We start from the raw sequence: 15000 nt of genomic DNA on the forward strand, positions 1-15000 counted from the left end.
TGAGATTTTAGGGTTAGGATTAGAGTAGGGGGAGGGGTTAGAAACAGAAAATCTCCATAAACCACGCCCAAACCACGCCCACCGCTGTAGACACATACGTTACCATTTTACAATTTCTTAGCCGAAATTGTAAAATAGCAACGTTTGTCCACAAACGTTGCTATTTTACCATTTTTTGGGTGATCGGGTTGGATGGAGGGTGAGTCTGACACGAGACCAAGACACATCAAAATGTGGTCTTGTGATCAAAATGCCGGTCTCGAGACCAGGACCGGTCTCGAATACTCCAACACTACCTTGGCCCATGACAACCTTTCTACAAAGTTTCGTGGGCCTTTTTGTTAATACGATAGATCGGCAATACGTCATTTTGTAGGCGGCACATGGTCTCGCCCCCTTTCAGGGGGAAAACACGAGCACCTCGCCGTTGACTTCAATGTAAAATAGCAGTACCCAAAAAATATATAGAAAAATAACTGAAGTAATCTAGATTATTAATGACACAAAGACACCATGACATGACAATATTACAACTCGGCCGGCTACAGAATGCGCAAGACACGTAAATATGACTTTGACCCGTCTAAAGTCATGTGACTCATGACCCGTCTCTGACCTAGTTCCGGTGTCCGCCTGTTGCTAATTTAGTCTTCCGACATTAAATGCTGTTGTAGTGGAGCCCAGCGTCGTTGTAGGCTACTTGGCTCGGGACTGTAATGTAAATATGTGACATGAGTCACATGATTTTAGATGAGTCACAGTAATATTTCCGGTGTATCTTGCGCATTCTATGGCCAGATGACGTGTAAGAAATTGTCATGTCATGGTGTCTTTGGGTAACCTGACGCTGCCAGATGGATGGGTAAGTGTGAGAAGCACTGAGTGTGTAGACCTGGGCTCAGTATAGTGAGGTTCATAGGTACAGTCATGTGACCTTCCCAGTGTCATGTGACCTTCCCAGTGTCATTAGATCACTTCTCAGTCCCTGAGGGGTTTTGAAAACAGGCCAACATCCATTCATAGTGCATACAGTATATTAACCCTATATAACCCTATTCATACAGTATATTAACCCTATATAACCCTATTCAATAAGCTCTGAGCTGGAGGTCACTCGTACATGAAGCGCTTGAAGAGTATTGATTTCAGAAGCATCTCTCTCTCTCTCCCTGTGTGTGTGTGTGTGTGTGTGTGTGTGTGTGTGTGTGTGTGTGTGTGTGTGTGTGTGTGTGTGTGTGTGTGTAGGCCTTTCCTGGCAGGATGACATCACCCAGTACATCATTTCCAAGGAGCTGAAGAGAGTTCCCTACACCACACAGCCCTATAAGCCCAGCACATCCTCTTCTTCTGAGTGAGTGTTCTGCATTTGATCATCTTTATAAACTAGAGACCATCTGGTGGTCTACGTCGTACAACATAAAAATCCATAAGTCAACACTGACACCATGTATCATGGAAGAAAAAGGGAAAGCAGGGGTAAGCAAAAGTCCCAGGCTAGACTAATAGCAGTTGGAACAAAGGAAGATCTGAATCTATCAGTGCTTCCTCTGGGAAGACTAAAGCTGCAGCCTGATGGAAGCAGTTGGAACTCAGCATAAAGGATGCTGAGGATCCAGATCGATCAGACCCTCACAAACAACAAATGACCCTCTCTTCATACAGGTGCTGAAGGTCATTAAGTGCAACACCAGTGATCTGATCGTCACAGTTTGACGATCTTTCCCAGTCTGTTCTTGTTTTTAAGACTAACAGGCAATGTACACCAGATGCGTTGCGGCTGCGTTGCGGATCCGGCAAAACTGACGGATCCACTCTCGGATCCCGCATGCGCCTGACAGATTCCATGAGTGTGGGTCTGTTCGCAGCCGTACCGCATCTGTTCCGGAGGCGGTGTACATTAGCCCTAAAACCGCCAAATCATCATATTGAAGGAAATCACAGACTCAACAAAGGAAGAATAAAACATTTAATTAGAGTCATATCCACATTGAAATGTTGTAACTTCCTTAAGAAAAATAGCCGTTGATTTGCCTTTTTACAGATGGCATCAGTGCTGGCATCAAAGTGAAGCTTGTCATCTAGGACAGTGCCTTGATACATGTATTGTTGCACTGCTGCCACTGGCTCAGCCTTAATCACACACGGTGCCGGGGCAGAGGAGAGGAGAGGGGCGGGGCAGAGGAGAGGAGAGGGGCGGGGCAGAGGAGAGGAGAGGGGCGGGGCAGAGGAGAGGGGCGGGGCAGAGGAGAGGGGCTCCGCACCATGTAGCAGACTCACGATCACAGAGTCGTCAGCGTACTTAAGAACAAATCTAAAAGCATGATTTGCTCAGGCATAAATGAGTGTACAAAATGAATAAAAGTGCTGAAAGCACAGAGCCCTGAGGGGATCCAGTGGAAGACCAGAGTTTACCAGACAGGGTTCTGTTAACCCGGACCCTCTGAGATGTGTTTGTTAAAAAGTCAACGAGCCAACATACTAAACTAAAATCCATATTAAAATCAGATAAAAGCCTGTGAGCGAGGACATGAGGCTGAATACAATTAAAAGCAGAAGGAAAGTCAATAAAGAGTAAACGAGCGTGGTTCCCATTTCCTTCCAGGTGTCAATACAAGATTTAACAGAGTAGCCGTGGCATCCTGCACTCCCCTCTTTGCCCTATAGGCAAACTGCAGGGGGTCTAACATGCCATGCACTGTCTCTTTGTCCTATAGGTAAACTACAGGGGGTCTAACATGTCATGCACTGTCTCTTTGTCCTATAGGCAAACTGCAGGGGGTCTAACATGCCATGCACTGTCTCTTTGTCCTATAGGTAAACTACAGGGGGTCTAACATGTCATGCACTGTCTCTTTGTCCTATAGGTAAACTACAGGGGGTCTAACATGTCATGCACTGTCTCTTTGTCCTATAGGTAAACTACAGGGGGTCTAACATGTCATGCACTGTCTCTTTGTCCTATAGGTAAACCACAGGGGGTCTAACATGTCATGCACTGTCTCTTTGTCCTATAGGTAAACTACAGGGGGTCTAACATGTCATGCACTGTCTCTTTGTCCTATAGGTAAACTGCAGGGGGTCTAACATGTCATGCACTGTCTCTTTGTCCTATAGGTAAACTGCAGGGGGTCTAACATGTCATGCACTGTCTCTTTGTCCTATAGGTAAACTACACGGGGTCTAACATGTCATGCACTGTCTCTTTGTCCTATAGGTAAACTGCAGGGGGTCTAACATGTCATGCATTGTCTCTTTGTCCTATAGGGGGCACTGTGTGCAACATTTCAGATTTGACAATCTGTTCAAATGTTTTCATCACAAGAGATGTGAGGGCCACAGGGCACTGAAATGGATTCCTTCCACATGCTAGGAACGTTCTGTTGTTCCAATGAGGACTGGAAAATATATGAAAAGATATTACACAGTTGCCCAGAGCAATACTTCAATACTTTCCCCCCTATGGCTGTATGTCGGTTCTCTCTCTACAACATCTGCAAAATCCGTCCCTTTCTCACAAGAGAAGCGACTCAACTCCTGGTCCAGTCTCTTGTCTCCCCCCGCCTGGACTACTGCAACGTGCTCCTGGCCGGCCTACCTGCCACCGACATCCGACCGCTTCAGCTCATTCAGAACGCTGCAGCCCGTCTGGTATTCAACCAACCCAAATTCTCTCACGTCACTCCCCTCTTCCAGGAGCTCCACTGGCTTCCCATCTCGGCCCGCATCAAATTCAAGACACTGGTACTGGCCTACAGGGCAGTACACCAGTCAGCTCCCCTGTACCTGCAATCTATGGTCAGGTTCCAAACCTCTCAGCGCTCCCTTCGCTCCTCCACCAGTGCAGGTCGCCTCGCCCCTCTTTCGCTACGGGGGCTCAAAAGTCGCTCATCCCGATCTCGACTCTTCTCGTCCCTGGCACCTCAATGGTGGAACGAGCTTCCACCTTCGGTCAGGACGGCTGAATCACTGCCGATCTTTCGGAAAAGACTAAAGACACACCTTTTCAGGCTCCATCTGGGCCCTTCTTGATCTAACTTCGTTCTCTCTCTTTCTTTATTAAAAAAAAAAAACTAACCTAAACTTGTACCACTGTTCCTTCAGAAGTTGTAGTTGTCATAGACTGTGCTCCATAGTTGATTGCTCTATTGCTGACAAAAAATGTGTTATTGTAAGTCGCTTTGGATAAAAGCGTCTGCCAAATGACGTAATGTAATGTAAATGTAATGTAATGTCGACCTCGCGTCTTTTCATCAGCTCCAACGGCTTTTTTCAGTTGTTTCCAATGAGGAGCGAGCGTATGTGGGCGCACACGGACATCTAGAGAAAGTGCGCTGCGACCAGCGTCTATTTTCAGAGCGCTCCCAGCTGAAAATATTTTAAATTTTCAGAAAGACGCTGGTGTCGGGTGCTCCTTTTCAGGCAACTAATCCTATCGAGAAACTATCACACCAGAGACACCAGCGTACTTCCAGCGTTTAACGGTCAGAAAAAGTTGCTAGATGGACACACGGCCTAACTGACGTCAGGACCAGGGCTTGTCCTACTGAGAGATTTGCATACAGTCGCCTCATCAATTTGAATCTTAGAGCCAGCAGGCCGTTTCTACAATTAGAGAGCTCATCATTCAAATCATAAACATCACACCTAGAATAAAATGTGTTTAGCTCCTCTACCAATTCAGCATCAGGCTCGTGGAACTCCCAATATTTTTACCCCTTTTTCACCTAGCTAATTAGCTAGTATTCTCTGAACCTACGAACACTTAAAGACTATATTTTCTTCTTTCTTTTTTTTTTACTCTACTTTTTACATTTTCAAGTGTCTTCCCTGATCTTAGGATCATTTAAAAACTACATTTTCGTATTCCTTTTGTTGGACTCCTTTTTACATTTTCAATTTTCTGTTCTTTTGTACATTTTATTTCCATTATCTGAAACTCTGTAAATGGTTTAGCCCGGTATCTCTCGGCCTGTCTCGGAGGGGGGTCCCCAGATGGGGTCCATAGCTGTACCCCTACAGTACATCGGCCTCACAAGGTTCCTCCTCAGCCAAGTCACTGAGGCAATCCATGTGGCGATCCATGTGTGGATTGCCACCATATGGTGGAAAGGTTTTCCTGCGTTCACTGGGGGTGAGGGGGTACAGCTGTGTCCCGGCCTGGCCTTCTCTCCCACGCCATGTGTGTGGGGGCGGGGGCCGGGGCGGGGGGCATCGGTGCTCTCCATCACTGGTCGAGGGCTGCCGGTAGGTTAGAATAGCTTAGGTAGGCGATAGATTAGCTACAGCCTAACTATAGGCTGTAGACCTGTTATAGTGTTCAGGCTAAGATCAGACTAGAGCAGAATAGGACAGGCCAGACTAGGCTGTAGATTAGCTAGATCCCCTATGTCCCAGTTAGCTCTGGTTAATGTCTAGAGTAGTCAGTTTGTCTGATCTCCCCCCCCCCCCCCCCCTCTTTCTCTTTCCCCCTTCCCCTGCTCCTTCCCCACTTCCCCCTTCCTGTTCTCTCCTCTCCCACATTTCCCATCCCCCCCACCTCCTCTCTTTCCATGCTCTCTCCTCCCCCACATCCCACCGCTCTCCCCCCTCCCTTCTCCTGCTCTCTCCTCTTTCTCCCCTCCTCTGCTCCTTCCCCTTCTCCTCTTCTCCCCAATTCTCCCCATTCCCTGCCACTTCCTGCTCTCTCCTCTCTCACATTCCCCCTGCTCTCCCTCCCCTGCACCCTCCCACCTCTCCTTCTCCGTTCTCTCCTCCCCCACATTTCCCATTTTCTACCCACCCCCTCCCTCTCCCTGCCCTCTCCTCCCCCACATCCCCCCGCTCTCCCTCCCTCCTCCCCTCTCCTGCTCTCTCCTCTTCCCCCCTTCTCCCACTATTCTAAAGCATAGTACCCATTCTACTCCAAAGCATGGCACCCATTCTATCCCCTCCCACTATTCCGCCACTATTTAAAGCATGGCACCCATTCTACCCTAAAGCGAGGCACCCATAAGCTCTATATGTGAACATGTGTTTATTTGGCAAAGGGACTCACTACTAAAGGCTTGCAGCCAATTAAATTAAGCATAGTTTGGTTGCTAAGATATCGACATACCGGTATGTCCGTTTGCAAAATGTGTGTCTATATTTCTCTATCTATCTCTTATATATTTCTCTATAATTGTTCGATGTGTTATTATTACTTCTGTAATTTGTTAGTTGTGTCAGCTAGCCCTCCTTTCCCTCTTCTCTCCATATAGTCTCCCATACTCTCTCTATACTCCCATACTCTTCCATACGCTCTCTCCTCTCCCACATTTCCCATTCTCTCCCCACCTCCTCCCTCCCCCTGCTCTCTTCTCCCCCACACCCCCCCGCTCCCCCTCTCCTGCTCTCTCCTCTTGCTCCTTCCCCACCTCCTATACTCTCCAACATTTCCCATTCCCTCCCCACCCCATCACTCTCTCACATTCCCCCTGCTCTCCTCCCTTCTCCTGCTCTCTCCTCCGCTCTCTCCTATATTTCTATATTTTCTATATTTCTCCATCAATTGTTCAATGTGTTATCTTTATTCTGTAATTTGCTACTGTTGTGTCAGCTAGAATTAGCTAGACATATTTTCTGTGAAGCCCTCTGAGACATGCTTGTGAATTAGGGCTATATAAATAAACTTGACTTGAAACTTGACTTGACTTCTGTCCCCATGCTCACATCACACCCATTTTCAAACTTGGTCTTCATTTGGATGTCAACTATGGACGCGTATGTACGCTTTTGGATTCATAAAATCTGTCCACAGACACCTGGCAAAGTCAACCGCTTCTGTGGTAGTTCCCGCTACATGCAGGCGTGCACGCGCGTGCGCGCACACACACACACACACACACACACACACACACACACACACACACACACACACACGCACACACACACACACGCACGCACGCACTCTCCTACATTCATCCAGATCCTTTCTCTGTGGGTTGCCAGGTCCAAAAAGCACAGTCACCACCACAGTTCTACGTTGGGGTCCATGCCTGCTGCTGACAGCTATCTTGACTACATGATTGTTGAGCCTCCTCAGTCGCCGCTACGCATGCAACCAGCGTCCATGGACCCATACACATACCACCAGGTACAGCACACACACATGCACGCACGCACACACACACACACACACACACACACACACACACACACACACACACACACGCACACACACACACACACACACGTGGCACTGTATCACCTGAGAATGCCTTTCTCATGATCACAGCACAGATACCAAGATGACATAGAGAGATCCCTTCACCCCATTGGAGGAGGTGCCGGCTACCAACGCCCCCCTTCGCGGTCCCAGGCCAATCAGCAAGAGCGAGAGCGAGAGCGAGAGCGTGACAGGCAACTGCTGCAGGAAGCCATCTCTCTCTACCTGACGTCTGCACAGCCATCTCATCGCCACCGAGGCGCAGCTCCCGTGGTGCCTGCAGGTAGAACGGGATTTGATTTATGTACCATACAGTATTTCAAATCATTTACAAATTGCTAAGAGTGAATACAAATAACAAATACAAGCAAGCATATAGAAAACATAAAAACAAATAAAAAGAGAATGTTAAAGCATCAGAAAGAATTGTTTTTTTTTAATGTACATTATACATCATCAGTATGAAAAATGTGTTTAACTCATTGAGTGCCAGCCACTTTTGGAGAACGGACGCTCCCAGTGCCAGAGTTTCAGAGCGTTTTCAGTGATTTCTCGAGGCCCACAGAATATTGTGTGATATTACTATGTAAACACCGAACACGCAAAAAGAACGATGAGACTCTCTTCTATCATCAGCAAAAACAGGTTTATTGATATCATTTTCCGTTCTTTAGTTATCAGCCGGAGAAGATAGCTTGATTTAACCAAAAGCAGCCGTTTTTTTCTAGAAGCTGAGATAATGAGCCTTTTGTGAAATTAAACATTTCATGCACATCACTGACTGAAGCTAATATTTTCTGATGTAGTCACACCTCAAAAATAATTTCCTTCAATAGAACAGCGAAAACCAAGGAATTTTGTTTGGCAAAACAATATTTTTTAGCTGCAACCAGCAGTGCTGGCCCCTGCGTGCGCTGCTGGTTGCAGCTTCTTGCTGGTCTTGATTTACTGCTGGTGGGCATCAGATATTCTAGCTTGCGTTTGCCAATCCTGTCCTGCTGTCTGGGTCTGTCTGGGTCAGTGTTGTGTGCTGCTCTGCGTGCCCCCCCCCCCCTCAACTGCACACTCCTCCTCCGTATGGGAGTGTCTCTGGGGCTTTCTGCTGCGTTTGCTCTGCACTGAAAAGTCCGCTACATCCAGCTTTTTTACAGCGTTCCGCGTGTATTTGTCACCGGCTCCCATGCTTCCAGTTGAGAATAATAACAACTAATAACAAAATCATGCGGATGGGCTATCGCAGCGGACACGGAGATGCTCAATTGTGGCAGCAGATTGGCTGCTGCAGGCACAGCTAACGTTATGCTTCATGCATATCGATGCATACGGATGCGATGCGATTTCCGTTTCCCCAACGACTTCTTCTCTGTTTTTTCCTGCCTTTCTGTAATCTGGAGAGCACTGTCGCCACCTAGTGGGTCCCTAAAATAGCTTTTACACATTCAACAGCCACCATACTTTCACAGGAGATGGATCTGGCTTTGATGCACGTCCCACCGTCAAAAAACGCAATTGACGAACATACTCGTCCTTGGCACTCTACGTTACTAAACCAATTGACGAACATACTCGTCCATGGCACTCAATGAGTTAAAGCATCATTGTCTCTCATTAACACATTCAACTCAAAAGGACCCCCTGGTGTCACGTTTTAATGCACAGGGTACCCCTTTTTCATCATTTTTCGACACCACCGAATGCTACCTTTCTTGTCATTTTTTGATGCCACCTTTCTTGTCATTTGTCGACTGCACATTCCCCCCCAACAACTTTGTTTTCGGTTATGCTTTGGCACCTAAAACAACATGGTACTGCATAGGGTTATGGTTTAGGTTAGGGTTAGGGTTATGGTTTAGGTTATGGTTATGGTTTAGGTTAGGTTTAGGGTTATGGTTTAGGTTACGTTAGGGTTAGGCTTATGGTTTAGGTTAGGTTTAGGTTGAAATGAAACCCCAGAAGAAATTGGACCGAAGTCAAAAGTAAGTCAGGGTTGAAATGACTTTGAACATGATGGTTATTCATTTACGCCCTCCATCACCAGCAGTGTTGGGCAAGTTACTTAGGAAGTGTAATTAGTTACTTATTACCGATTACTCATTTAAAAAGTAATAAAATTACTTTACTTATTACTTGTTTCAAAAGTAAGTAATTACTCGTTACCTTAGTATTACTTTCATTAGCCCCCCTTCCAAAAACAGTGATGTACAACCTGTTTAGCTAGCTCCTTTTAGAACTGAATCCACTTTATTGGAATAATAGTTAAGCTTACAGGAGGAGTCAACAAACTGCAGACTTTTATTTATTTTTTACTCTTTCTTTTTTCGCGTTCTGGCAACGCAGAAGTCTCGCATAGCCAGACCTCCACACTTCGCTTTGTGCCATCACTGGAGAAAGTAATGCAGTAACTTGAAGTTACTTGGATTAGCAACTGTAAAATAATTACTTTTTGTAAATTGTAATCCCTTACATTACTAGTTACTGGGGAAAGTAATACAATTAAGCTACTGCCCAACACTGTCCTTCACCCCCGATCACAACATAATTGCTGGCCAACGTTGTTTTTTTCATTGTCACACTCGTGGCTGTTGGACTACCCTGCGTGTGGAAAAACAAGGGGAAAGGGGTTATTTGACCTTTGACCTCGGGGTACTCCCCCGATGCCACCAAACGTCAATATTTGGTCAAGTTGGGAGTGAGAGCGCGTTACTCTAAACCATTCCCTTTGCCATAATAACCTATTGTGCTGTGAGCAGGTCTGCCTTATTATGAGGACTTGGAACTGGAGTTGCCAGTGGATTATGTGGAAGACTACACCCTAGAGGAGAGACTGGGTACTGCAGCCAGACAGCAGCCACAGCAGAACAAGAAGGTTCCTCAGGACAACAGAGCTCTGGCTCTAATCAATGGTGAGGAATAGGAACTCATGTGTACTTCATTTATTGTTTTATACACTAGCAATGCTGATCTAGACTCATTGTTGACTTTCAATTTGTGATCATGGGTAAAACATTTTAGTTACTTTTACTTGCACTTTGAATTGTTGTGCATTTTAATCTGCTGCTTTGTGTTTGCTTTTATGTTTTGTTTTAATCATGTGTGCCTATGTCTGTGTTCTTTTACGCTCGCTGCAAACCAAATTGCCCTTCTGGGACACTCAATAAACTTGAATCTTGAATCTTGAATCTCTTGTTTTGGTCACCTTCTTTATGTGCCTTCCATGTATTGATAACTGCTCTACCCTGTGTCAGATGGCCAGCTCCGGAGGCTGTCAGGTGTGTTGCAGAGGTATGGGGTGGATCCCAGAGAGCTGAGTCCACAGCAGCTGGCCCTCATTCTGCAACTGATACAGACCGAAGGCAACACAGGTAGGTACAGTGGAAGCCATCACAAAATATCCCCCATCTATTGCATCCATTCTTTACTAGCAGGGTCCAAAATTAGCAGCAGCCTCCAGCCAAATGCTGGTAGAATATGCAAGTGGCTGTTAGACTTGATTTGCTCACCAGCCAAAAATAATAATGGTAACCTATTGATTGAGTTGCAGGTAAAATTTGAACATGGGTTAGGGTTAGTTTGGCCAGTCGACAAAACAGTTAATTTTGGACCCTTTACAAGTGTTCTTTTGGTGGCAGTTAAGACATGTTGAATATTATACAGTATAATGTAACAGCTGTAACTCTTGTTTTCAATGCAGTGTGATGGTGTCTGTCTCCACTCTATTTTTCAGATCCATACGAGAAAGAGCTCACCACCCTCAAGGAGGTACAGTATGTTAGCATCCATCTTAACCGATGTTTCGGCTGCTAGACACCATCATAATCATCTTACACAGACACGTCTCCTGTCGTTCCCTCCTGTAGACCCAGCTGACAGACAGAGTGTCTGGTAAGCCGGAGAAGCCCGCCCCTGAGGCCCTCTCTGTGCCCTCCTCTGCCCCGGCCCCAGCCTTAGCTCCAGCCAAGAGCCCCAGCCTGCCCTCCTCTGCCTCCAAGCCTCTCCAGGCCACAGCTGCAGAGGCTGGACAAAGTCTGAAGGAACAGGGAGTGCCACTGGTCCAGGGAACAGGAGCCAAAGAAGAGTATGGATACATCGTCACCGACCAGAGGTCAGCATTCAGTCCAATTCAACTATTTCAATCTGTTAGACTAAACATCAAACACACGTCTGTGTAAAAAGCCTTCTAAAGCCCCACCTATTCATAGGTTTCAAGGGGCGTTACGTGCTGCCGGGAACGCCCACCTGGCGGTAAAAAAAAAAAACCCCGCGGAGTCGACTAGTTTCTCACGCTGTGTTTGTTCAGCCAAAATGCCGGATACCTGTTGTGCTATCGGTTGCACTAACCGACGAGGAGACACGCCTGGCTTGTGCTTTTACAGAATGCCGTCGGAGAAAGAAAACTCAGAAAGGAGGAGGTTGTGGATTTGTGCGATTAGACGTGGTTCAGTCGCTGGGGAGGGCAAATGGCTTTTTTTCTACCATCAAAGTACACACGTTTTTGCGGCCAACATTTCATCAAAGGTAAGCTCAAGTAACGTTAACGGGGTATTTTAATCATTATTGTAACGTTACTTGAGCTTACCTTTGATGAAATGTTGGCCGCAAAGACGTGTGTACAAACGGCTGAACAAACACAGCGTGAGAAACTAGTCGACTCGGGTGGCAGCGGAATGAACAAGTTTTTGTTTTGACCGTCAGGTGGGCGTTCCCGGGCAGCACGTAACGCCCCTTGAAAGCTATGAATAGAATACAGCTTATTATTATATATATATTATTATTATTATTATTATTATTATTACAGCATTTCAAAAGCATGCTTAATATCTTTAGATGTCGGGCTTTACACAAATTTGGGTTTGGCGTTAAATGATTCGTCATCATCCTCAAAATCTTCATTGATGAGATCTGCTCGATGCTGCTAATAAGTACCTCTTTTTATTCCAATTCTGTGCCAGTGATATTGTTTTTTCGAGCTAGTCTTCTTCTGCGTTTGTGCCGGATGCGCCCAGGCATCACAGCGCTCCACAGCGCCCCTCTGGTCTCTGGGTCCTACCTCGTGTTTGTTGTTGCAATAGGCCTTTTCACCGTATGTAGAAAAGACAGTCTGGCTTGAGAGACTAACAGGAAGTGTAAACCAATTGTGTTTACACTTCCTGTGGCAGAGCTTATGCCCGCAGCCTGCTTCTGCTTCCAGTGAGTCACTAGCTTTGACCAGAGAGACCATCTCTGGTTTGACCAGGTTAAACAGAGCGTTTTGAACAGGAAGTCGTAACACAAACGGGTCAAGTGGGCGGGGCTACATACTGTAAGGTGAATAGCTTCCGACAATCAATACTTGCTTACCGTAGTTTCACTAAATACCTGGATGCCTTATGAGATCATGATTATGTTATTTGATCCCAACAATTATTTGATCTCAACAATTGAGACTAGATGGCTTCAGATGATAAAAAAGGTCTTTCTGAAGGCATTTTTTTTTGCTTCCAGGTTTAAAACTCTTTATGTCAGGATTTTTCAAAGCAGGATGGAGAAATGGAACCAAAACTACGTCACGAGTGTCACGTCACGTGACTGCTGAGCTCTATTGTCAATGTTCTTTTTCCTTCCTAGTCCACTGAGTTTATATGATGGAGTGAAACTGCTCGACCTTTTGGCTGATAAGATACACCTGACCACCAGTAGCTTCATCAATATCAGGTAACACCACCACTGTGTGTGTGTGTGTGTGTGTGTGTGTGTGTGTGTGTCTAGGCTCTTTCACACCGGCCTTGAAAGCCGAAAAATGCACGGAAAATAGGATTCGCGCCTCCGATGTGAAAGTCGTGAATGCGCTTTGGTGGACAATTGTTTTACGCCTTTTGTCCCGCGACGGGAGGTAGTAACAGCGCCGGGTTACCTGGCAACCCTGCAATAGCTGTCTGTGGCGAGTTGGTCTGACTCAGACCAGGTTATTCCCTCTCGAAATCAGCTCTGTGCATTCCCTTACAAAAACTACTAACGTTATTAGTCATGTGCATTTATAGCCTATACTATTCCCCCGACGAACGTTATGCAGACTGCAGCTGTTTGATATGCGGGCGGTCGTGTATCGTTTCAATTTTAGTAGGACACCATATCGATCTGCCGGAGCCCGTTTTGGCGAGTCCGCCCACCATGCGAGTGCACCTATCCTCTCCCAGCTCAGCGGACTAGGAGAAGGAGGGAGGGAAGTATTGTTGTTGAATTAATTCGTTCATCATACAGTAGCCTAGGCTACACTAACCTATGAAAATATTTATTTGGGCTAGGAGGAGCTGGAAATCCCTCCGCTCGCCTTTCAATCCGGGAGCAGGGGATTTCACCTGAAAGTACACCACAGCACGGGAAAGTGGCCGTGCTGCTTGGCGCTGTGTGAAAGCAATTTCTGTGGCGAGGGTGCGAGCTTTGCGGGACTCCTAAACGGCAATTTTTGCGCGATCTGTGTGTGAAAGAGCCTTGTGTGTGTGTGTGTGTGTGTGTGTGTGTGTGTGTGTGTACGTGCGTGCGTGCGTGTGTGCGTGCGTGTGCGCGCACGCGAGAGAGATGCAGAAAGAGTGCACGTGTATTCTATTATTTTTGTTGTTTGGCAGCCAAATAATCACACGGCAACAGAAACATGGTTTGCTTTTTGCTTGGTTGTTTAAGAATTATTCAACCAGACCAGAACATATCAAATTGCATTCACCACACAGATTAAAGCCCCTGATACAGAACAAATTTAAGTAAGAGTTCTTGAGCATTATGTAGTTTTTCTAGTTGGGGAAACTACGCCCCCACAGTTACAGATGCAAACATTAATAAATGCTACACTTCCCTGTTTGTACTCTCAGGTATCTGGCTTATTTTACGGTTCCTACTTGTACTCTCTACTTTGCTTACCTTTATCTCCAAATATCCCTAAATGTTGTTGTCTTGAATTGCTTTAGTAAGCTAGCAAGCAAAACACATTTAACTTCCTATACTGTACGTACTTCACAATGAAAGCGTCCCATTAGTTTATCAGCGGAAAACTTTAAATTTTAAGGAGCTGTACAGGAAATGGAGTTAACCAGGCAACTTGACACTGTCAGGCCGCTGCGGTACACAGCCACCAAAATGACATAGTGCAGGAACAGGCTTTCGGAGGCCGGTGTGGGAATTACAGGGCCACTATTCTCCCTATTAGAACTCACTGTACCATCAAAATGATTACAAAGCTGATATAAGGTTAAAAAAAAGTTACATAATGGGGCTTTAAATAAAATCTAATTCTTATCCATAAAGCCACTAAGTGTGATATTCAGCGCTACTATGCCAGCAATCCACTACTAATATTGTTCTGAGCAGTGAAGGAAGCCATGCACCCCTGTAGCTTCTAGCACCGGCCCGTCCACAAGTCTTGCGAGCATTTATGCATCAAGCTGTGAAATAAAGCTGAGTTTCTGATTGGATCACAGCTGTGGAGCCGTGCATTAAACACAGCTGAGTTTCTTTTTTTTTTCTTCTTCCCCCCCAGATTTTTTTATCCCATTTTATTCCCCATTAGTGCTCACTTGATTTCTCAATCCTGGTTGCTACTCCATCCTCTGCCGATCTGGGGAGAGCCGAGACTGGCTCCATGCTTCCTCCGAGACATGGGCAGTCAGCCAGCTGCTTCTTTTCACCTGAGAGAGGAAGCTTCACCAGTAGGACATAGCACGTGGGAGGTTCACGCTGTTCCCCTCCCTCTGAACAGGCGCCCTTAACGACCAGAGGAGGAACCACATTAGCAACCAGGATATTGCATGTTTTTGTGAAGGGGGTTCCTATATGAAGGAAACCCC

The 15000-nt window shown here is 46.1% G+C and overlaps 1 protein-coding gene across 1 annotated transcript in view; it reads left to right on the forward strand.

Annotated features, from left to right (window-relative positions):
- The window catches only part of ptprna (protein tyrosine phosphatase receptor type Na), a gene marked incomplete at both ends in the record, with an annotated part of 52220 nt that overhangs the window by 12601 nt on the left and 24619 nt on the right, over positions 1 to 15000 (forward strand). Inside the window, 8 exons of the mRNA XM_083641712.1 lie at positions 1246 to 1351; positions 6970 to 7114; positions 7256 to 7469; positions 9937 to 10089; positions 10432 to 10548; positions 10911 to 10945; positions 11044 to 11288; positions 12791 to 12877. Coding sequence (XP_083497838.1) covers positions 1246 to 1351; positions 6970 to 7114; positions 7256 to 7469; positions 9937 to 10089; positions 10432 to 10548; positions 10911 to 10945; positions 11044 to 11288; positions 12791 to 12877 — 1102 coding nt within the window. The remainder of the gene's footprint in view (positions 1 to 1245; positions 1352 to 6969; positions 7115 to 7255; positions 7470 to 9936; positions 10090 to 10431; positions 10549 to 10910; positions 10946 to 11043; positions 11289 to 12790; positions 12878 to 15000) is intronic.

Source organism: Poromitra crassiceps, assembly GCF_964638095.1.
Source record: "Poromitra crassiceps genome assembly, chromosome: 8".
NCBI lineage: Eukaryota > Metazoa > Chordata > Actinopteri > Beryciformes > Melamphaidae > Poromitra > Poromitra crassiceps.